Raw genomic sequence first — 23,992 nt, forward strand, 5'->3', positions numbered from 1 at the left:
AGATGGCTGTGCAGATACTTTAGGTTTGTGGGCTATATGGTCTCGGTTGCAACTATTCAACTCTGTTGCAACACAAAAGCAGCCAAAGCCAGTATTTAAACAAGTGAATGTGGCTGTGTTCCAATAAAACTTTATTTAAAAGTAAAAGACAGGCTGGATTCGGCCCACGAGCTGTAGTTTGTCCACTGCTGGCATTGAGGAAGAGAGGGTTTATGAAGAGGTTCTTTTGATGACAATTCTCCCAAGCACCATGAGAATCTCATCCTGAGCCTGGGAGGTGGGGAGGAGGCTTCAGGAGGACCATGTGGAGTGCTTGATGCATCCCTTGACTGTATGGGGCATGTTGTTCTCAAGACTGGACGTTAGATGCACTCTATACCAACGGTAGAACAAACATCCATAAGTGCTTCTCATGTACCTGCCTAAGCTGGTCTAAGTTCAAAAGGATCACCTGGGAAGGTAAGAGGACTCCAACCGAGACTATTTCTCTTAGAGCAGAACAAAACTTGGAACAGTATGGGAAGTGGCCCCAGAGAAATTATTGTGACTTGACATTCTCATCTCTAAATTGAGACTGTGTTTGAACAGAGGACTATTTTATGCCAAGAGTGAGCCAATAAGTTATGAAGTGGAAATTTCATGCAGGAGCAAAGGAAAAACCTCCTCCAGTGAAAAAAAATTGAATGGGATTGTTGAGGCAAAAACAGACAGCATTTCTTATTTGTTTTACAAATATTTTATAACAGAAAACTTCAAAAGCACAGTCCAAAGAGAAGAGCAGAGTCTGATGACCTCTCAGGCCCTCATAATACAGCGCTTGTTAACTCTGGTTCAATCTTGTTGCAGCTATAATGCCCATCTACTCTCTTTAATCCATCTCCGTATCCCATACACAGAATTACTTAGAAAAACATCCAATGTCTGTATTTCCTTTAAATTGGGAGTAAGATCCAGAGGTTTGATTTGATTCAGGTCCATTTATTTGATGAGACAGTCTCTGGGTTATAGTGTGCACTCCTATAGCGCTTCCAGGACAGTAATGTCTGCTTCTCTCTCAGCAATGTTAATATTGATCAGGATTTAGGACAGTTTGACTCATCTATTATAGTTTCTTTATCAGCTTTTTTAAAAAATCAGTTTTAGCAACCATTGATGATTTCCCAGATCCATAATTCTATTAGGGAAAAAGACATTTTGAGTACCTCTCATTGGTTGTGCATTGGTTATATGTATACTTGCTAGAACAATGGGATCCCCTGGATTGGGGACTCATTAGTCTTTTCACAAGAGTCCTTTTTATTCCTTAGCTTTGGAATTTTGCTGTATTTTTGTTTGTTTGGAGGCCTGTGAGCTTCTTAGCTATAGAAACAAAATTCACTTCTGCTCAATTGTCACCTACTTCATGAAAAGGAAGCCTGCTTCTCCAATCTACTTTGGTAAGATCTGCATACTTCTATGGGTATAACCTTCAGAGAACTGGTTGGTCCTCTGCTTTGAAAGATCCTTCAGTGCCAAGTACAGAGTACCTTCCCAGTCTGCCCAGTAAGATTACATGTTGTTGTTGAGAGGTTTTCACCTTTTTTGTGAAATGGTTTTGCAGATAATGTAATGTCTTGGTACCATAACCATTGTCTTTTGATTCTGAAAAATTTTCACATTTGAGAAGAAAGTAGACAATCTTCCTCAATCCATGCCTTGGTTGTTAATTGAGGGAATGGTGGGTTTCTGTGCAGCTGAATGAGTGCATTCACTGCTTCTCATTCCTTCCGTGTTGTTGAGTCATTAAGTCGTGTCCTGCTCTTCTGCGACCCCATGGGATGTAGCCCGCCAGGTTCCTCTGTCCATGGGATTTCCCAGGCAAGAATATTGGAGTGGGTTGCCGTTTCTTTCTCCAGGGGATCTTCCCGACCCAGGGATTGAATGCGTGTCCCTTGCATTGTGTCCCTTGCTTGGCAGGCAGATTCTTTACCACTGAGCCACCTGGGAAGCCCGATTCCATCCGGCTCCTTCTTATTCTGCCCTCAGTGGTGGTGTCCAAACCAAGGAAGATATTTGATAGTTTTCACATCTCTTTTTCATCAAAATCTATGAGGGACTTACAACATGCTTACAAGGAAATATAAATACTGTATGCACAGGGCCAAAAAACTAGAGGCTGTATCTATAAATTTGCCAACTTAAAGTATGGTGGGAGGAGAGGGTAGGACAAACAGAGAGTAGCAATGACATATATACAGTATCATGTGTGAAACAGGAGACTAGGGGGAAACTGTATAACAGAGGGAGTCCAGTTTGGTGCTCTGCGATGACCAAATGGGTAAAATGGGTGGGGGGCGGGGAAGAGGGAGACTGAAAAGGGAAGGGATAATTATGACTGATTCACAGAAGAGACCACCACAACACTGAAAAGCAATTATCCTCCAATAAAAAAAATAAGTATACATCTTGGGTCTAAAAAATTAAGTGGTATTTTGTCCATATTCCTGGAGGGAGAAGGCCAAACTCTTAAATAATCTCAATGTCGTAAGCAAGTGGGCCTCCAATGGAAAATCCCAGGTAAAAAGACACTTTTTCTATGCTTCTACCACTTCTGAGTTGACCCAGAAAAGCAGGTGTGATGGGTATTGTGATTTTTTCATTGATTCCATATTCTATGTATAAACAATTATTTCCAGCTCGTCCCTTTAACCGAAGCAAAAGCTCTTGGACTTTTTTCTCCTTCCATACATCTCCACTCTGCCACAAGAAATTAATATCAGCTGTCTTTTCAAAACATTGATCAATTTTTCCTTTGTGAACAAGTCTGTTCATACTGTTACCTTTCCCAAGAAAGAAATAGGCAATTGGTTGCTTTGTACGATACATATGCTTATATTGTCCCCGAAAAGAATTTTCCAGTGACGAAGCATACTTTTCCATTAGTCTAGAATCTTGATCTAGTTGTTGGTTTTCTGGCCAGAATAAGAGGGAAGCTAGGAAATAAGGTTCTGGATACCGATACGACATTCCTGTTTGTTGTAAGAGTTCTCGAAGCTGATCTTTCAGTTTTTTAATTGGCTTCACTATTTTGGAGGTCGGTTTAATACAGTAGAGAATGATGTTGGCCAGGATGAAATTTTGCTTTTCCTTTGGCAGGATTTTGACAGTGCATTGTTCAAAGAGAAAAGTATATTTGCTCATTATATCTTCCATGGTGTGTATAGCATCTTCTTGAGCTTTGATAAGATATTCCAAGAGTCCAGAAAACTTGTCTGCTTTTAAAACTTCCAGGCTTCTCCGATACAGCTCTACCTGAAGTGGTACACTAAGCTTTGAACCAAAATCTTTGTTCTGTAATTCCTCTAAGGGGCCAAATACATCTGCATACTTCTTAAAATACCCAGCCACCTTTCTCCGAGTTTTGGCCTCTTCATTTTGCTTAATATTGTTCCTAGGTTTTAGAAGGACAAAGTATTCATCAAAAAAATCAAAGGACTTTTTCAAAGAAAATTTCAAATTGGTGAGGTAAGAAATAAAGTTCTTGAGGACTAATTTAAATTCATTGTTTGATTCTCCAGGAATATCTTTACTTCCTGATATAAAATTGATCATATCTCTTTTAGACAGTTCATTTTTATTGTCAAAAAAAGGAATGAACTGGAGCATCTGGATTGTGTAGAGCCCAACTTCTATCTCCCCTAGATAGCCAGCTGTATTGTAAGTATCATACCGCCTTTTTGACTTCTGATAAAACCTTTCCTTAACTTCATACTCTCTATCCTCACTTTGCTGTTGAGATTCCTTGAATGCATTTGAGGCCTGTACTGCTAAATCCAAAAGATCAGATAGCTCCCCAACAGAAATGCTCCTGTTTCTTTCATTATCTTCTATCCACCATCTTATTTTACTTTTGAAGACTTGACCCAGTGTATCTGAGATATAAGAATTGTCAGGTTCTATCTTTTTTGCTTTCTTTGCCCAGTGTAGAGCACTGTCAAAGTTCTTCTCTTTAATGTAGAAATGTCTTGTCAAGGCTTGGCAAATGAATGCATTTGGGTTGAACCGACGAATACCTTCAAGTAATACATTTTTAACTGCCACATTCCCTTCTTCTTTATGTAATGCTTCAATGAACGGGGAAAACCAAGTTCCTATTTCACCTTCATTTTCATTGCGCTGTCTTGTGAGCAGCAGTGTTTGCACATCTTCTAAAAATTTGCTTCTTCCTATTCCAGTATCATAGAACAAATTTTCTGTTAGCATGTCCAGCATAATTTGACTCTTATCCAAGCCATAGCTTATCTTCAATTCTTCCAGTGAACGAATGGCAATCAAAGGGTGAATAATGCGTACTCCACAGTAGTTCCCACATTCTACCACCTCTGTTTTTATTAGAATTGTAGAGTAGGTGCCCATTTTGTCTTCAAATTTTTCTGTTCCCCAGAAGGCTTTCTTGCTTGTGATTCCTAGGAACTTTTCACACTGTGATAGTGAAATGGTGGTATCTGGCACATATGAGTTAAGAAGGGCCAGAAAGGAAAAAAGCTTTGCTTCCTTGGTGGAAATATTTTGTTCTTTTAGGATATTCCTGACCACATCTTCTATGTACTTTTTATTAAAGTTGGTTTTCATAATCATGAAGGAATAAAAGTCTTGAAAGTTTTTATGTTGGTCTTCAATTTCTTTCAATTTAAGCTCAAAAGCTCTCTGTTCCTTGGGAGACAGTTGTTGTATTAGGGCAATACTGTCTGAGATCTTTGCACTTTTTTCAGGATTCTGTGATCTCCTGCAATTTAGGATGATCACTAGAGGTTTCTCATATCGAATATACCTGTTAGCTACAGCTGTACGAATAGAAGCTTGCAGAAGGTAGACATTATCCTGTTCTTCAAAATCATCAACAAGCAGTAATATAGGTAAGTATTCCTGATTATTTGTTGTCCCATAGGTTATTAATTTAGTCACTTGTTCTCCAATTTCAGAAAAATCCACTGTCTTGTTTTTCAGCACAGCACATCTGAATTTCTTCCTTAGTTCCCAGAGAATATGCATAGCCAACGTAGTCCCACCACAGCCTGGATGATGATACAGATGAATAATTTTGACACATGTCGACTTAGAAGAATCTGCCCCTCTTTGAATCATTTCTTCAAGTTTTTCATATTTATCCCTTTTCACAAAAGGGGAAGAATAGTTTTCAGAAGAAAAGTAGAAATTCCACCATGTTACTTTGCCTCCTCGATAAAAATCTTCCTCTTTCAATGCTTTGAATTCAAGTAATTTTTTTTTGTCCTTCTCTAAGATTGTATCTTCACATTCATTTTCACAGAGAATTTCCAGAGCAGTCATGATGTCTTCTTCTTTTTTCAGAAGGACAGTAGATGAACCAATAGATGGTAAAAATCTCTTGGAAGATTGAGTCACAGATTTTAGCTTAAGAATAGTTCCATTTATCTCTTCAAGACTTAAAGAAGAAACACATTGGTTTGATAATTCATCTTGCTGTGTTGTTAATCTTGCTTCAAGTAGATCTTTCCATCCCTGACATATGCGTGAATTTACACAAATACACAATATATTTTCCATTCCTTTGAGATCTTGGTAGAAAGCACAGAAGGTCTCAATGAGGGGGTCTCTTGGGTCATCAACGGAGGAGAGTAATAGAAATACCACCAAAAACTTCCCTCTTGGCATTATGTCTTCTTGGGTAAGAAATGAAATCAGTTTCCTGACTTCAGATGCTTTTTGTCTTTGCCAGGAACTTGCATCTAAGGGTTTATACTCTTCACTGTCAAGATCTAACCGGCCATTGCAGAAAATCCAGCTGAGTTGTTGATAAAGATTCAGACTAGTAATCTTCTCAGTTGTGGTTTTCCCCTCCACATACAAACTTGGGAAGTGAAAATTTACTACTCGGGTTTCTTTGTATGCTTTGACCACACCCTCTCTCACAGATTCAGGATCAAACTCCAACACAGCAAACCATTTAATTTCCTTTAGGAAATCTAAGTGTTTGATTTGTGTAGGGTGGCATTTGTTTATTACAAGAATGTACCAGTCGTAGTATGAATTATCTAACAAATCCTGATTTCCTGTCAACAATTTAACAAGCTTTGGCCCCTCGCTCTCTTTTTTATTTGTTTTTACTCTGCATTTCTCTTCTGCCTCTTTCCTAGATTCCGCCAGTCTTTTCAAATCTAATTTGAATGCTTTGAAACCTGCATTATTATTTATGATGTTCTTAGAATTGGCCCCATCTCGCACAAAGACTGAGAAGTTTGGACTTTGTTTCCATATTGTGTTGCTGCAATTTTGCATTTTAATCTGGAAATAATCAACTTCACATTCAGAATATTTTGGAACAACATCCACTTCAATAACAAATCTGTTAGATAGAGTACTATTTGGCAGTAAAACTTCTACAAATCTTGGCTCTCGAATGCAGTTCTTTGCTTTTTGGACCTGATGGTCTTCAAAATATTGGTGGATCATCAGATTGAAGTGGTCAATGAGGGCTTCCTTGGTGATGGTGGTAAATTCCACGCCAACAATTTTTCCATGAGGTTTGTCCTTGACTCCAAGATGAATGGTGCCATTGGTACGTGAGTTCATACAAGCAGAAGCAAATCGGAAAACCTCATTGCTAAATTTCATTTTAGCTTGCATGGCTGTTTCTGTGTTTGTGAAGTCTTTGAATTCATGTATTGGATCAATGAGATTGAGTGGTCCTGTTTCAGGCTGTAGTTTAAAATTCAATTTGTAACGATATGGATCACTGAATTCATCAAAAGGGTATGCCATGCATGTCGGTTCTGTGGATGGCTGCTTTTTCTTTGTGTCATCTATTTCATCTTCCATGAACTCACTTTCCAGTGACTTAGAACCTTTAGTAACTGTACTCACCTTGGAGTCATCAACCTTATCTGATTTCTTTTTATTCTTTTGTTTGGAAGTCCCTCCATCTTTCTCCTGTGTTTTAGGAACACTTTTACTGCCTTTTTCGCTCTTACATGTCTGGAAAGGATCTCCAGAGGATGTCTCCAGCAACTCTTTGAAGAGCTGTTCTATTTGGATAGCTGGTCCAAATGTTATGCCCATAGTAACAAGGTCATTTTTAGTTAAGTACTTCAAGATTGCACCATTCACGTCTTGTGCAGTCAAAATTGCTCTGTGTTTTTGTTCAATTTTATGACTTTCTAACCACTGATTTACATCCTCTTTTGTCCAGTCATCTGTATTTTCTGGTAAGTTAAGTTGTGCTGCCATTCTGATACCTATGTATAGAAAAAGAAAAATTATTTAGTATTTTATAAAGAAATTAAAAAAATAATCAGTTAATTTTTCAGTTGACAATATGTGTGTGTCCTAGAAAATTGAAAATGGTGCAAAAGGATATACATGCCCTCTAATGACCCTCTTGAGAGGAAATTACCATTGTCAGTTTCTTCTATATCCTTCCAGAGAAATACTACCAAATAGAAATGCGTGAGCACTTTTTTCCATTCAAATGGCAACATACCATGCACAATTCTCTTTGCCTTGCCTTATTCATTAACTGCATCTTGGGGATACATATGTGTGTGTGTGTGTGTGTGTGTGTGTGTGTGTGTGTGTGTGTGTGTATATATATATAGAGAGAGAGAGAGAGAGAGAGAGAGAAGTTTCATCCTCCTTAATGGTTATTTTCTATAATGCATGTTAGCTCTATTGTTTATAAATATTCAATTCTGCTGTAGGAAATAAGAGAAACAGAAAAGGCTATATAAAACTAAAGAGAGATGGACATGTAAAATGAGAAGTATTTATGAAGCAAGGTATAGAAGCAAGTAGTTTGTGAAACATGTTATAATAGACATAGATAAAGTAAATAGAGCTGCTGCTGCTGCTAAGTTGCTTTAGTCATGTCCAACTCTGTGTGACCCACAGATGGCAGCCCATGTGAGTGTTAAACATAGTTAGGAAGAAACTGAAGGGCCAAATAGGTATTAAATATTCATGAAGCACTCTTGAAGCACTTTAAATGTTTAAAATTTTAATTGGGTCACCTACTGTTGACACCCATTCTGATCTTTTGTGTCCTGTAGTTAAGAAACAAACAAAATCCTGAGTAGCTTATTAGGCTAGTTGATGAGTTAGAGCTACAGTCAGGCATACATGCCCCTCTGCAGCTCTCTGATTGGAGCAAGTGGACGTCACTGACACAAGGTATCTTGTATTTGTTGATTTCCCTTGAAAAGACCTTAATTTTCATTCTCAAAACCACACAATCAGTGGAGAATGCTGACACTGCAGAGAAGGAGAGAGAGGGTATATGAACTTGTATAACTCAGGTAATAAGAGCCTTCCACCCTTCTTATATCGTATCCCAAGTGTGTTACCCATCTCTTCCCCACTGCTTTTTGTTGTGTATTTAATTGATTTAATAAAGATGTGCCTCAAACACCTGAGATTAATCTGTGAGCCATTCATTTCATGACTTCTGGGACAGCTTGCTGGGTAGTGAATTTAGAGGTTACTATTACATTCATGTAAATTTTTACATAATATTTGGTAATAGCTGATTCCTGGGCAGTAACAGATGGCATTACTATTAAATGGCATTACTATTTGGTATACAAATGGCAAACTACTATTTGGAAAATCATTGGCAATCTGGGTTACAGAAATATAGCAATGGTTAGGGAAAAAAACAATTAGACAATAATAGTTAGCTTTAAGTACAACCCCAAATGGCTCAAAAATGTGAGCTTTAAGTACAGCTTAAATAGTCAGCTTTAAGTACAATCCAAAAAATGGCTCCAAAAATATGAGCCATTCCTATAAAATCACTATGGGAGAATCAAATCAACAAAGAAGAAAAGCCTGGGGGATAGTGGAAAATAGACTATGTAGGTACACTTCCATGAAATAATTAATACACAGCCATATTGCCTACAAGAGGCAGATACAAACTCAGGTCAGTATTTACTTTCCCTTCCGGACATAAAGCTGCCAGACCAATGGCCCAAGGTTAAAGCTATTATTCTCTGGTTAGTAATTCCTGTATTCATATTAAGTGAATAAAAGATACACCTTATCTTTTGCTATATCAACACAAAAACCGGCAAAGATATGCACAATTGATGGAAATTCTTACAATATTATGACAACCAGAAACCACAGAGATGTAATGCCTTCTAAAAAAGGTTAATTAGGTGAAATTTCTTTCAGTAATTTGGCCTGCAGATACTGAGTAGCTCAAATTTAAAATAAGCTGGGGAAAGAGAGAAAGAGAAGAGGTGGGAAATTGTTTTAAGTGTACTAATTTTTAAAGTAAGCCCTTTTGTGGGACTATATCAAACTCAAAAACTATGCATCGAAGGACACAATGAATAGAATGAAAAGGTGACTTATGGAGTGGGAGAAAATATTTGTAAAGCATAGAGCTGATGAGGGGTTAATCTAGAATGTGTTAAAAAAAAATCTCCTACAACTGAACAACAACAAAACGAATAACCCGATTAAAAGTGAGCAAAAGACTGAAACATTTCTCCAAAGATGATATACAAATGACCAACAAGCACATGAAAAGATGTTCAACATCACTAATCATTCATTTCATTTCAGTTCAGTTCAGTCGCTCAGTAATGTACGACTCTGTGACCCCATGAATTGCAACATGCCAGGCCTCCCTGTCCATCACCAACTCCTAGAGTTCACTCAGACTCACGTCCATCGAGTCGGTGATGCCATCCAGCCGTCTCATCCTCTGTCGTCCCCTTCTCCTCCTGCCCCCAATCCCTCCCAGCATCAGAGTCTTTTCCAATGAGTCAACTCTTCGCATGAGGTGGCCAAAGTACTGGAGTTTCAGCTTTAGCATCATTAGAGAAATACGAACCTAAAACACAATACTGTATCATTTCACATCTATTATGATGCTGCTGCTGCTGCTAAGTCGCTTCAGTCGTGTCCGACTCTGTGCGACCCTATTATGATGACTACTATTAAAAACCTCCAGAAAATAACAAGAATTAGTGAGGACAAGGTGGAGAAAGTAAAGGACACTTTGTGCACTACAGGTGGGAATATGAAAAGATGCAACCTACACAACCTGCCTTAAGAGAATGGTGAAGGAAGTTCTCTAAACAGAAAGAAAATAATAAGAGAAGGAACCTTGGTATATTAGGAAGGAGAAAAGAACACAGTAAGCAAAAAAAGCTGGTAAATATAATAGGCTTCTCTTTGGTTTTTAAAACTTATGTTTGATTTTTAAACCACTGTCTGATATGGTTCTAAATGTATTTAGTGAAAATATTTAAGATCATTATACATGACAGGGTTAGGGGATACGAAGATTTCTATGCTTCACTCAAGCTGGGAAAAAAAAACCCCACCATTGAACTATCATAAGTTATGTATACATAATGTAACATCTACAGAAACCAATAAAAAAGTTATACCAAGTTTCCGTCACACACATGAATTTGACAACTCAAATGAAATGGAACAATTCCTCAAAAAACAAACTTCTGTAGTCCATTTAATATGAAACAGATTATTTGAATGGTCCCATAACTTAAAAGAAAGCTAGATTTTTAATTTTAAAGATCTCCCTACAAAGAAAAATTTCCAGGTCTATATAGATTTACTGAAGAATTCTACCAAACATTTAAAGAATTAACACTGATTTTATATAATCTCTTCTAGAACACAGTAAAAGAGGGAATTCTTCTCAATTCAGTTTGTGAAGCTGGTAGTACCCTACTAGCCAAGCCTCTGCAAACCCAGCCTTGAGGTGAGCGTCAGTGAACCAAGACTCCCGCCTCACCCTAGTAACAAGACAGTTACCGGAGACCCCAGGCTCAAGGTAGTCTCCTGCAGAATCAGGTTCCTGCCTTACTCCAGGACTGGGCCCGCTCCTATGAACCTAGGCTCTCTGTTTGCCCAGGTGCTGGGCTGGGCTCTATGGACACAGACTCCAGACTGGTTCCTTTGGAGTCAGGCTCCTGGCCTGCCCCAGATTCCAGACTGGCTCCTGAGGACCTGGGCACATGGCCAGCCCGTGTCAGGCTGCACGTTATGGACCCAACCTTCAGGCCAGTGTCAGCGGCCCCAGGCTACAGGCCAAATTCTGCTGCATCAGTCCACCACCAGGACTTCAGGGGCCAGGGTTACCCATGGACCCAAATGCCAGCCCACCCTTATAAACCCAAGCACTAGTCCAGCCCAGCCACTGACCCAGGCACCAGGCCTGCCCACTTGAGGATGCCAGCATCAAGCTCATCTTCAGAATCTACCAGACAATTCACCTACAGTCTCTGGACAAGGTGACTGGAGAAGGCCTTTTCCTGCCTAAGCCCAATCTGTGAAGACTGGAAGAGGTGCTTACTTCTTCAAATGTGTAGACAATAATGCAAGGCCACAAGAATTAGGAATAATCAATGAAGCATGACACCATCAAAGGAAACTAATAAAGCTCCAATAAATGACCCTAAAGAAATGAAACTCAATGAACTACCTGATAAATGCTTTCTAATAATCTTCATACAAAATTCTGTGAACTACAATAAAACACAGACAAACAAAATTAGTAAAACAATGAATGAAGAAAATGAGAGGTTCAACAAAGAAACAGTGACCATTAAAAACAAACAGAAATCCTAGCATTGCAGAACACAATGATTAAATTGAAGAATTCAATAGAAAGCTTCAATAGCGGACTCATCCAAGCAAAAGATTCAGTGAACTTGTGAAGACAATACATTTGAAATTTTCCATTCAGAAGAACAAAAAAAAAAAAAAAAAAGAAAAGAAAAGAAAAAGAAAAAAGAATGAAAAAGAGTGAAAAAAGAGCCTATGTGCATTATCGGATACCATCAAATGTAACAATCCATTCATTGTTGGAATCCAAAGAGAAGAGAGGAAGAAAAAGGCAGAAGGTTTATTTAATGAAATCATGGCTGATATGACCCAGCAATCCCACTGCTGGGCATACACACTGAGGAAACCAGAACTGAAATAGAAATGTGTACCCCAATGTTCATTGCAGCACTGTTTACAATTAGCTAGGACATGGAAGCAACCTAGATGTCCACTGGCAGATGAATGGATAAGAAACTTGTGCTACATATACACAGTGGAGTATTACTCAACTATAAAAAAGAACACATTTGAGTCAGTTCTAATGAGGTGGATGGAACTGGAGCCTATTATACAGAGTGAAGTAAGACAGAAAGAAAAACACAAATACAGAATATTAACACATATATATGGAATTTAGAAAGATGGTAACGACAACCCTATATGCAAGACAGCAAAAGAGACACAGATGTAAAGAACAGACTTTTGGACTCTGTGGGACTCTGAGGGTGGGATGATTTGAGAAAATAGCATTGAAACATGTATATTACCATATGTGAAATAGATCGCCAGTCCAATTTCAATGCATGAAACAGGGCACTGAAAGCCAGAGCACTGGGACAACCTGGAGGGATGGAGTGGGGAGAGAGACGTGAGGTGGGGTTTGGGAAGGGAGGGCACATGTACACCCATGGCTGATTCATATCAATGTATGGCAAAAACCACCACAATATTGTAAAGTAATTAGCCTCCAATTAAAATTTTTTAAAAAAAGAAGTCATGTCTGTGAACTTCCCAATTGTTTGTGGGGAGGGGGGGAGGGGTAGAGATTTGGACATTGACGTTCCTGAAGCTCATAGATTTCCCCAAGAGTTCTGATACAAAAAGATCTTCTCTAAAACACATAATAAGACTAAAATCAAAGACAAAGAATTTTAAATGCAGCAAGAGAAAAAAATCCCACCTACAGGGGAACCCACATAAGACTATCAACAGATTTCTCAGCAGAAATCTTACAGACCAGTAGAGACTGGGATGACATATTCGAAGTGCTAAAAGACAAGGGTTAACCATGAATACTTAAGAAACTTTCAAGTTGTCCTTCAGAAATGAAGGAGAGATAAGGACTTTCCCAGACCAAAACAAACAGACTGTAGAGTTAGTCACCACTAAACCTGTCTCACAAGAAATGCTAAAGGGAGGCCTTTGAGTTGTAACAAAAACACGCTGACAAATGAAAAGAATATGGAGTATGACACTTAGTGTAATGGTGAAAATATAGTCACACCCAGAACACGCCGGCACTGTAGTGGTGGTAGATGAATCACTTTCAACTCTGATACAAAGGAAAAGACAAAAGTGCTAAAAAATAACTGTGAGCAAAATAATGTGTTTATGGATACAATATGAATAAAAGATGTAAACTGTGGCATTAATAACACAAAATGTGGAGGGGTAAGTTAAAGTGTAGAGTTTTTGTATGTGGGTGAAGTTAAGTTGTTATAAACTTAAAATAGACTGTTATATCTATAGGATAAATAATGTAAAGCTTCATGATTACTACAAGTAAAAAACCTGTAGTAGAGATACAAAGGGCTTCCCAGGTGGTGCTAGTGGTAAAGAACCTGTCTGCCAATGCAGGAGACTTAAGAGACTTGGGTTTGGTCTCTGGGTCAGGAAGATCCCCTGGAGGAGGGCATGGCAACCCACTCCAGTACTCTTGCCTGGAGAATTCCATGGACAGGGGAACCTGGCAGGCTATAGTCCATAGGGTTGCAGAATTGGACATGACTGAAGCAACTTAGCACACAAGCATGCACAGATATACAAAACATAAAAAGAAAGAGGCCAAAGCATACCTCTACAAAAAGTCATCAAATCACAAAGGAAGACAGCAAGAGAGGAAGGAAGAAAGAAACAAAGGAATTACAAAACAGCCAGAAAACAACAAACAGAATGGCAACAGCAAATCCTGTGTGCATGTGTGTGCAGTCACTCAGTCGTGTCTGACTCTTTGCAACCCCATGGGCAGTAGACCACTAGGCTCCTCTGTCCATGAGATATTCCAGGCAAGAATATTGGAGTAGGTTACCATTGCCTGCTCCAGGAGATCTTCCTGACCCTGGGATCAAATCCATGTCTCTTGTATCTCCTGAAGAGAGAGATTCTTTACCTCTTTATCTATCAATAATTACTTTTAAATATAAAAGAATTAAATTATCCAATCAAAAGATATAGTGTGTTTGAATGGATTAGAAAAAAATCAGATCTGAAAGTGATATGCTGTCTTTTCAAGAGACTCATTTTAGGACATAGATGCACTGAAAGTGAAGGGATGGAAAGACATATTCCAGGCAAATAGCAACGAGAAGAAGGCAGGAGTTGTTATAATTATACAAGATGGACTTTAAGTCAAAATGGTCAAACGAGACAAAGAAAGTTACTATATAATGATAAAGCAGTCAGTTCATCAAGATGATAATATATAATGCACCAAAATTTAGGTACTTCAGTGTACCTAAAAATAAAGCAAGTATCAGTAAAACTAAATGGGAGGAATAGACATATACAATAATAGTAAGTGACTTCAATATCCCAGTTTTAACAATGGATAGATCATTCAGACAAAATATCTATAAGGAAATGGCATACCTAAACAACACCATAGGACAAATGGATCTAACAGACATATTCAGTACGTTCCATCCAAGAGCAACAGCATACACATTCTTCCAACGTACACATGGAACATTTTCCAGGATAGATCTTATATTAGTTCACATAAGAAGTCTTAACAAATTTAAGAAGCTTGAAGTCCACATCAAGTGTCTTTTCTGACCACAATGAAATGAAACTAGAAATCAATAATAGAAGGAAAGTTGTATAATTCATAAATATGTGGAAGTTAAATAACATACTTCTGACCAACCATTTGGTCAAAGAAAAAGTCAAAAGGGATATCAAAAAATATCTTGAGACAAATAAAAGTGGAAACAACACACCAAAACTTATGAGATGCAGCACAAACAGTTCTAAGAGAGTGTTAATAGTGACAAAGGCCTACATTACGAAAGATCGCAAATAAGCAGCCCAATGTTATACCTCAAGAACGAACTCAACCTAAAGTTCACAGAAGGAATGAAACAATAAAATCAGAGAAGCAATAAGTGAAATAGAAACTAGAAGAACCATGGAAAAGGTCATATTTTCCCACTGCCAGACCTCTGGACTGGAAGGACTGGTGTGGGGCTCAGAATCTCACTCCCATGAGAAAACCTGTGTAATATAATTATTCTCTTATCCGTGGGTCACCCACCTGGGGGGATAGGCTTTAGTTGTTGTTATATCTTTAGTTGTAGAGGATCTTCTCTAGTAGGTTTCAGTGTTTTTCAATGACAGTTGTTCTGCAGATAGTTCTTCAGATGGTGATTTGGGTGTGTTCAGGAGGTGAGCTTAGGGTCCTTCTACTCCACTATATTCAAAAGAAGATCTTTGTGTCAATACCAAGTTTCTTAAAAATAGTTTGTATCTCGAAGCAGCAGGGCATGAAGGAAATAACACTGCAAAGAGAAAAGAAGACCAGCCAAATCAGTGACGGAGCCATCAATCTTCTCTTGCTACTAAGAGCTATTGTTTTATAACATAAACAAAATTGACAAACCTTGAGCTAGACTCAGAAACAAGTAGAGAAAACTCAAATATATAAAATTACAAATGAAAGAGAGATGTTACAACTGATATTACAGAAATGCAGAGAATATTAAGAGACCACTATGAACATTTATATGCCCCAAATTGGACAATGTAGAATAAATAAATAAATTCTTAGAAACATACAAACCATCAAGACTGAATCATGAATAAAGAATCTGAACAGACCAATGAGTAAGGAGTTTAAATCAGTAACTGAAACCTCCCGGACCAATAATGAGTAAGCAGTTTGGACTGGTAATTGAAACCTCACCAAAAAGGAAAAATCTCGCACCTCATGGCTTCACCAGTGAATTCTGCCAAATATTTAAAGAAGAATTAATGTTAATTCTTCTTAAATTCTTCCAAAAAACAGAAAAGGAGGGAACAGTTATAAGTACATTTTATGAGGCCAGCCTAATGATGATACCAAGGCCACTTAAGGACAGTACAAGAAAAAGGAAGTTATAGACCAATATCACTGATGAACATATATGTTAAGAATCATCAACAAAATACAAACAAATGTAGTTCAACAGAACATTATAAGCATTATAAAGATCATATACCATAATCAAATGGGATTTATCTCTGGGATGGAAGAATGGTTCAAGATATGCAAACCAATAAATGCAACATACCACATTAAAAGAATGAAGGATAAAAACCATATGATCATCTCAATAGATCCAGAAAGAGTATTTGATGAAATTCTTTACTTGTACCATATGATAAAAATTCAACAAATTTGGTATAGAAGGGTTAGGGGTTATTACCTAAATGCAACAAAGGCCATATATGATAAGCTCATGGCTAACATCATACTCAGTAGTGAAAAACTGAATGCTTTTCCTCTAAGATTAAGACAAGAATTCCCACTCCCAGCACTTTCCTTCTATATAAAACTAAAAGTCCTAGCCAGAGCAATTAGCAGAAAAATAAATAAAGGCCTCCAAACAGGAAAAGGAAGAAGCAAAATTGTTTCTGTTTGCAAAGATATTATACACATAAAAACTTGTGCGTGTGCTTAGTTGCTCAGCTGTGACTGTTTGAGACCCCATGGACTATAGGCCACCAGACTCCTTTGTCTGTGGGGATTCTCCAAGCAAGAATAATGGAGTGGGTTGCCATGCTCTTCTCTAGGGGATCTTCCTAACCCAGTGATTGGACCCAGGTCTCCTGCATTGGAGATGGATTCTTTACCATCTAAGCCTCCAGGGAAGCCCATAAAACCTTCAGTCCAGTTCAGTCGCTCAGTCGTGTCCAACTCTTTGTGACCCCATGAATCGCAGCACGCCAGGCCTCCCTGTCCATCCCCAACTCCTGGAGTTCACTCAGACTCATGTCCATCGAGTCAGTGATGCCATCCAGCCATCTCATCCTCTGTCGTCCCCTTCTCCTCCTGCCCCCAATCCCTCCCAGCATCAGAGTCTTTTTCAATGAGTCAACTCTTTGCATGAAGTGGCCAAAGTATTGCAGTTTCAGCTTTAGCATCATTCCTTCCAAAGAACACTCAGGACTGATCTTTAGAATGGACTGGTTGGATCTCCATGCAGTCCAAGGGACTCAAGAGTCTTCTCCAACACCACAGTTCAAAAGCATCAATTCTTCGGTGCTCAGCTTTCTTCACAGTCCAACTCTCACATCCATACATGACCACTGGAAAAACCATAGCCTTGACTACACAGACCTTTGTTGGCAAAGTAATGTCTCTGCTTTTGAATATGCTATCTAGGTTGGTCATAACTTTCCTTCCAAGGAGTAACTAAAACCTTAGAAACCACCACCAAAAAAAGAGAGAAAGCCTTTAGAATAAAAAAACAAATTAGGAAAAGGTACAGGATACAAAATCAGTATTAAAAAGCTGCGTTTCTACACACTAACACTAACTATAAACTATCTGAAAAAGATTAAAATGAGCTCACTTACAGTAGCGCAAAAATTACTCAGGGATACATTTAAATAAGGAGGTGAAAGAGCCATACACTGAACACTGTGGAACACTGATGAAAGAAACTGAAGAAGACACAAATAAACGGAAAGGTATCCTGTGTTATGAATTAGAAGAATATTATTAAAATGTTTATACTACCCAAATCAATTAGAGATTCAATGCAATACTTATAAAAATTCCAATGAAATTTTTCACAAAAATAGAAAAAAAAGCCTAAAACTCATATGGAACTACAAAAGACCCATGAAAAAGTGATCTTGAGTAGAAAACACAAATTGCTTAAAGACTTAACTCTAAGACCTGAAACCAAAAAACTAGAGATGAAAATAGAGGAAAATCTTCTTGACATCAGTCTGAGCAACAAGCTTTGGATATGACCCCAAAAAACACAAACAATGAAAGCGGACACAGACAAATGGACTGCAAACTAAAAAACTAAAAAACTTCTGCACAGCAAAAGGAACAATCTACAGAATGAAAAGGCCCCCTATGGAATGAGAGAAAATACTGGCAAACCCTATTTCAGTTCAGTTCAGTTCAGTTCAGTCGCTCAGTCATGTCCAACTCTTTGCGATCCCATGGACTGCAGCACTTCAGGCTTCCCTGTCCTTCACCAGCTCCTGGAGTTTGCTCAAACTCATGTCCATTGAGTCGGTGATGTCATCCAACCATCTCATTCTCTGTCGCCCCCTTCTCCTCCAAAATACATAAGGAACTCAAACTACTCAATAGCAAGAAAACAAACAATCTAATTTGAAAAATAAAGAACCCAAACAGACTTTTCTCAAACGAAGACACGCAAATGGCCAACAGATATAGGAAAAAAGTGTTTAACATCACTAATCATCAGGGAAATACAAATCAAAATCAAAATGAGGTAACCCCTCACACTTGTTAGATGGCTATTATTCAAAATAAAACTGATAACGAGAGCTGGTGAGGATGTGGAGAAAACACTTGTACATTGCTAGTGGCGATGTAAACTGGTACAGCCATTATGGAAAACAGTATGGAGATTCCTCAAAAAATTAAAAACAGAATTACTCTGTGATCCAGCAATCTCACTTCTGACTATATGTCAGAAAGAAATGAAATAAGTATTTTGAAGGGACAGTTGCACGCCCACGTGCATTGTAGCAAATAAACATATTTACAATAGCTATGAGAAAGAAGGAAATCCTTCTATTTGTGACAATATAGATGAAACTGAAGGACATTATGCTAAGCGAAATAAGACAGAAAGAGAAAGACAATTACTGAATGAGCTCACTTATATGTGGAATCTAAGAAAACAACCACTTCCTCTTCAAAGTTGAACTCAGACAACAGAGGTTACCAGGTGCTGGAGTGGGGAAGGGGATGGGCAAATTGAAAATGAGGGGAAGGAAAACCATATTCTGGACAAATTGAAATAAGAAAACCTGGAGTAGCGATACTTTTATCAGACAAAATATACTTTAAAAGAAAGACTACAACAAATGACAAGAAAAAAAGAACAGTACATAAAGATAAATCAATACAACAAGAAGAGGTAACAATTGAAAATATAGATGCAGCCAACATGAAAAGAAAGTGTTAGTCACTCAGTCATGTCTGACTCTTTGCGACTCCATGGACTGTAGCCTGCCAGGGTCCTCTGTCTGTGGAATTCTCCAGGCAAGAATACTGAAGTGGGTAGCCATTCCCTTTTCCCGGGCATCTTCCTGACCCAAAGATCGAACCTGGGTCTCCTACATTGCAGGTGCATTCTTTACCATCTGAGTCACTAGGGAAGCCCAACATCAGTTCAGTTCAGTTCAGTCGCTCAGTCATGTCCGACTCTTTGTGACCCCATGAATTGCAGCCCGCCAGGCCTCCCTGTCCATCACCAACTCCTGGAGTTCACTCAAACTCATGTCCATCGAGTCGGTGATGCCATCCAGCCATCTCATCCTCTGTTGTCCCCTTTTCCTCCTGCCCCCAATCCCTCCCAGCATCAGAGTCTTTTCCAATGAGTCAACTCTTTGCATGAGGTGGCCAAAGTACTGGAGTTTCAGCTTTAGCATCATTCCTTCCAAGAAATCCCAGGACTGATCTCCTTCAGGATGGACTGGTTGGATCTCCTTGCAGTCCAAGGGACTCTCAAGAGTCTTCTTCAACACCACAGTTCAAAACCATCAATTCTTTGGTGCTCAGCTTTCTTCACAGTCTAACTCTCACATCCATACACGACCACTGGAAAAACCATAGCCTTGGCTAGACAGACCTTTGTTGGCAAAGTAATGTCTCTGCTTTTTCATATGCTATCTAGGTTAGTCATAACTTTCCTTCCAAGGAGTAAGCATCTTTTAATTTCAAGGCTGTAATCACCATCTGCAGTGATTTGGGAGCCCACAAAAATCTATTTCCCATGAAGTGATGGGACCAGATGCCATGATCTTAGTTTTCTGAATGTTTAGCTTTAAGCCAACTTTTTCACTCTCCTCTTTCACTTTCATCAAGAGGCTTTTTAGTTCCTCTTCACTTTCTGCCATAAGGGTGGTGTCATCTGCATATCTGAGGTTATTGATATTTCTCCCGGCAATCTTGATTCCAGCTTGTGTTTCTTCCAGTCCAGCGTTTCTCGTGATGTGCTCTGCATATAAGTTAAATAAGCAGGGTGACAATATACAGCCTTGATGTACTCCTTTTCCTATTTGGAACCAATCTGTTGTTCCATGTCCAGTTATAACTGTTGCTTCCTAGCCTGCATACTGATTTCTCAAGAGGCAGGTCAGGTGGTCTGGTATTCCCATCTCTTTCAGAATTTTCCAGTTTATTGTGATCCACACAGTCAAAGGCTTTGGCATAGTCAATAAAGCAGAAATAGATATTTTTCTGGAACTCTCTTGCTTTTTCCATGATCCTGTGGATGTTGGCAATTTGATCTCTGGTTCCTCTGCCTTTTCTAAAACCAGCTTGAACATCAGGAAGTTCACGGTTCACATATTGCTGAAGCCTGGCTTGGAGAATTTTGAGCATTACTTTACTAGCGTGTGAGATGAGTGCAATTGTGTGGTAGTTTGCGCATTGTTTGGCATTGCCTTTCTTTTGGATTGGAATGAAAATGGACCTTTTCCAGTCCTGTGGCCACTGCTGAGTTTTCCAAATTTGCTGGCATACTGAGTGCAGCACTTTCACAGCATCATCTTTCAGGATTTGGAATAGCTCAACTGGCATTCCATCACCTCCACTAGCTTTGTTCGTAGTGATGCTTTCTAAGGCCCACTTGACTTCACATTACAGGATGTCTGGCTCTAGGTCAGTGATCACATGATCATGATTATCTGGGTTGTGAAGATCTTTTTTGTACAGTTCTTCTGTGTATTCTTGCCACCTCTTCCTAATATCTTCTGCTTCTGTTAGGTGCATACCATTTCTGTCCTTTATTGAGCCCATCTTTGCATGAAATGTTCCCTTTGTACACAACATAGGAACACCTAAATACATGCAGCAAATATTAACAAACATAAATTGAAACTAATACTATAGTATTATGGGACTTTAGCATCCCACTTATGTCAGTGGACAGATTATCCAGACAGGATATCAATAAAGAAACATGGGCCTTAAACAATACACTAGATGGGAAAGGATCATAAACATGATCAAGTGGGATTTATCCCAGCAATGCAGGAATGGTTCAATATCTGTAAATCAATCAATGTGAAAGACCATATCAACAAGTTGAATAATAAAAATGATCTGATCAACTCAAAAGATTCAATAAAAGGTTTTGACAATCCATTAATGATTAAAAAAAAAATACTCAATGTAGCAGGCGTGGAAGGAACATGTGCTGTGCTTAGTCGCTCAGTCGTGTCCAACTCTTTGTGACCCCATGGACTGTAGCCCACCAGACTGCTCTGTCCTTGGAATTCTCCAGGCAAAAATACTGGAGTGGGTTGCCATGCCCTCCTCTAGGGGATCTTCCTGACCCAGGGAACATATATCAACATAATAAGAACCATATAACACAAACCTACAGTCAACATCAAACTAGTAGTGAAAAGCTGAAAGCATTCCCTCTAAGATCAGGAACAAGACAAGGATGCCTACTCTTGCTACTTTTATTTAACATAGCATTGGAAATACTAGTGACGGCAATTAAACAAGAAAAAGAAATAAAAGTCATCGAAACTGGATATGAAGAAGTAAAACTGTCCTTTGAATTCTACCCACATAACACTATGTATAGAAGATAACATAATACTATGTATGCTGCTGCTGCTGCTGCTAAGTCGTTTCAGTCGTGTCCAACTCGGTGCGACCCCATAGATGGCAGCCCACCAGGCTCCCCCGTCCCTGGGATTCTCCAGGCAAGAACACTGGAGTGGGTTGCCATTTACTCCTCCAAGGCGGGAAAGTGAGAAGTGAAAGTGAAGTTGCTCAGTCGTGTCCGACTCTTAGCGACCCCATGGACTGCAGCCTACCAGGCTCCTCCGTCCATGGGATTTTCCAGGCAAGAGTACTGGAGTGGGGTGCCATTGCCTTCTCCAATACTATGTATAGAAGAACCTAAAATGCCACCAAAAAAACTATTAGAACTAATAAATGAATTCAGTAAAATTGCAGGATATAAAATTAATATACAGAAATCTGTTGTGTTTCTATATATTAACAACAAACTATCAGAAGAGAAATAAAGAAAACAATCCCATTTATACTTGCATCAAAAATAATAAATGGGTAGGAATAAATCTAAGGAGGTAAAAGACCTGTACACTGGGAACCACGTGCCACTGATCCAACAAAACGGATGGAGAGAGAGAGCGTGTCCATGTGCTGGAAGAATTAATGTTGTTATAATGGCCATACGACCCAAGGCAATCGACAGATTCAATGCAATCCCTATCAAAATAGCAAAGGCATTTTTCACAGAGCTAGAACAAATAGTTCTAAAATTTGTATGGAACCATAAAAGACCCTGAAGTATTTTTCTCTAATATAGTAAGTAGGAAGAAGAAAACACAGAGATTTGAATGTTTCCTACACCGAAATACATGATTTTCCCATTGCATATGCAGATGAAACTTGCAAAAATAATTTTTCAATTCTATATACTTTACTAAAACTGTCCCCAAAATTTGGTTCTGAGCTTTTTAGCAACTAGTATTTAAAAAAGGAACTTGTTAATTGATTGTTAGTTGATTGATCAAACACATATATATTTATCAGCTGTAGGGTTAACTTTAGGGCTGGTTCGTTCTTCTAAAGGAAAAGGAAACTGAAGAGTAGGGTTTTAATCAGAACTGTATTTCCCTCACCCTCTGGTACTACCTTGTTCCTTATTTTGGAGAAAATCAGACATAAACCCAAGATTTTTACCAGGAAAGAGGAAGGCTGTTATAATTTCAAGTAGTCTGTCTTCCTGTAGTCTGTCTACAACTCTATCACTATTTCTGTCTCTGTCTGTTTATAATACATATCATCTGACACTAATATCTGAGGATTTATCAGGGAGTTTTATTTTCTGGCAACTCCTTAGAGTAGATTTGTAGAAAGTACATTTTAAAAATTTCATTATATGTTCTTTTTGAAGATGCTGCTAATGCCATGGGGGAGTTAATCAATAAAAATACCTCTAAAGGAAAAGTGCCTTTAGTTTTCAACTGCATCTTTTATGGAGTGTTGTGACTCCTTTTCAATTAATATAAAGCACACAGTGTCACAACAGAGAACAGTCTAGGCTAAAAAAAATTTAGGCTTAAAATATTATTTTTTGGAATATATTTCAATTTTCTAATTGAGAGATAGATTCCTTCCTACTCAATAAAATGATGCTATAGATAGTAATAATACTGTTAATAAGCCCAATAGATATTGTACTCACCCAGATTTTTCTTGCAAAGTTCTTCTACATAAATGACAGGAAAAACATGTATTTCAGTGTAGGAGGCATTCAAATGTCTGTGTTTTCTTCTTACTGCTAGGTTACAGAGAAATACTTTTTTGGTTTTTATGCACTTTTCTCCTCTGCTTTCCCTTCAGTCTGAGCTCTAATTGGCTCAGAAATGGCAGTATTTCTCAGTATGGGTGTGCCGAAACTGGAAGGTGGGGAGAAGGAAGTCTGCAGATTTGATTTCAGTTTCATTTCTTGAGATCTGCAGTTACTGTGACTTTTTTCTCTCTCTGAAAGGAATCCTTCAGTAAACCATTACTCATCCACCTTTCTGGTGTGTGTGATTAGAATTCAAAGGTTAAAATCTGTTCTTTGCTTGAGACTTTTGAGGGCTGCCAAGAGCCCAGAACTTGAGTAGGACTTTAAGCTGGCATTTCACTGGTTTTCTTGGGTGCTCTATCCATCTGTCTCTGTTTTCCCAAAGAAAGGAGTGGCTTTCAGGGCCTTTTGGGAGCTCCCTAGGGACTTCCCAGGTGGTACTAGTGGTAAAGAACCCACCTACAAAGCAGGAGACAAGAGATATGGGTTCGATCCCTGAGCGGAGAAGACCCCTTGGAGGAGGAAATGGCAACCCACTCCAGTATTCTTGCCTGGAGAAGCTCATGGACAGA

General features: G+C 38.6%; 1 protein-coding gene across 3 annotated transcripts in view; it reads right to left on the reverse strand.

Moving 5' to 3' along the window:
* Window positions 1–727: 727 nt before the first annotated feature.
* LOC129658881 (sterile alpha motif domain-containing protein 9-like) overlaps window positions 728–23,992 on the reverse strand; it is a 39,417-nt gene continuing 16,152 nt past the window's right edge. Inside the window, exons 1-4 of one of the 3 annotated variants that reach the window (XM_055589721.1) lie at window positions 23,313–23,619; window positions 15,134–15,377; window positions 12,369–12,442; window positions 728–7,253 (exon numbers count right to left, since the gene is read on the reverse strand). In XM_055589721.1, the coding sequence (XP_055445696.1) occupies window positions 2,506–7,245 (4,740 nt within the window). In that variant the 5' untranslated portion in view covers window positions 7,246–7,253; window positions 12,369–12,442; window positions 15,134–15,377; window positions 23,313–23,619 and the 3' untranslated portion in view covers window positions 728–2,505. Of the gene's footprint in view, window positions 7,254–12,368; window positions 12,443–15,133; window positions 15,378–23,312; window positions 23,620–23,992 lie in introns of those variants that run through there. The other 2 variants (XM_055589720.1, XM_055589722.1) reach the window with 2 other exon arrangements.

The sequence above is a fragment of the Bubalus kerabau genome, chromosome 8 (genome assembly GCF_029407905.1).
Source record: "Bubalus kerabau isolate K-KA32 ecotype Philippines breed swamp buffalo chromosome 8, PCC_UOA_SB_1v2, whole genome shotgun sequence".
Lineage (NCBI taxonomy): Eukaryota > Metazoa > Chordata > Mammalia > Artiodactyla > Bovidae > Bubalus > Bubalus kerabau.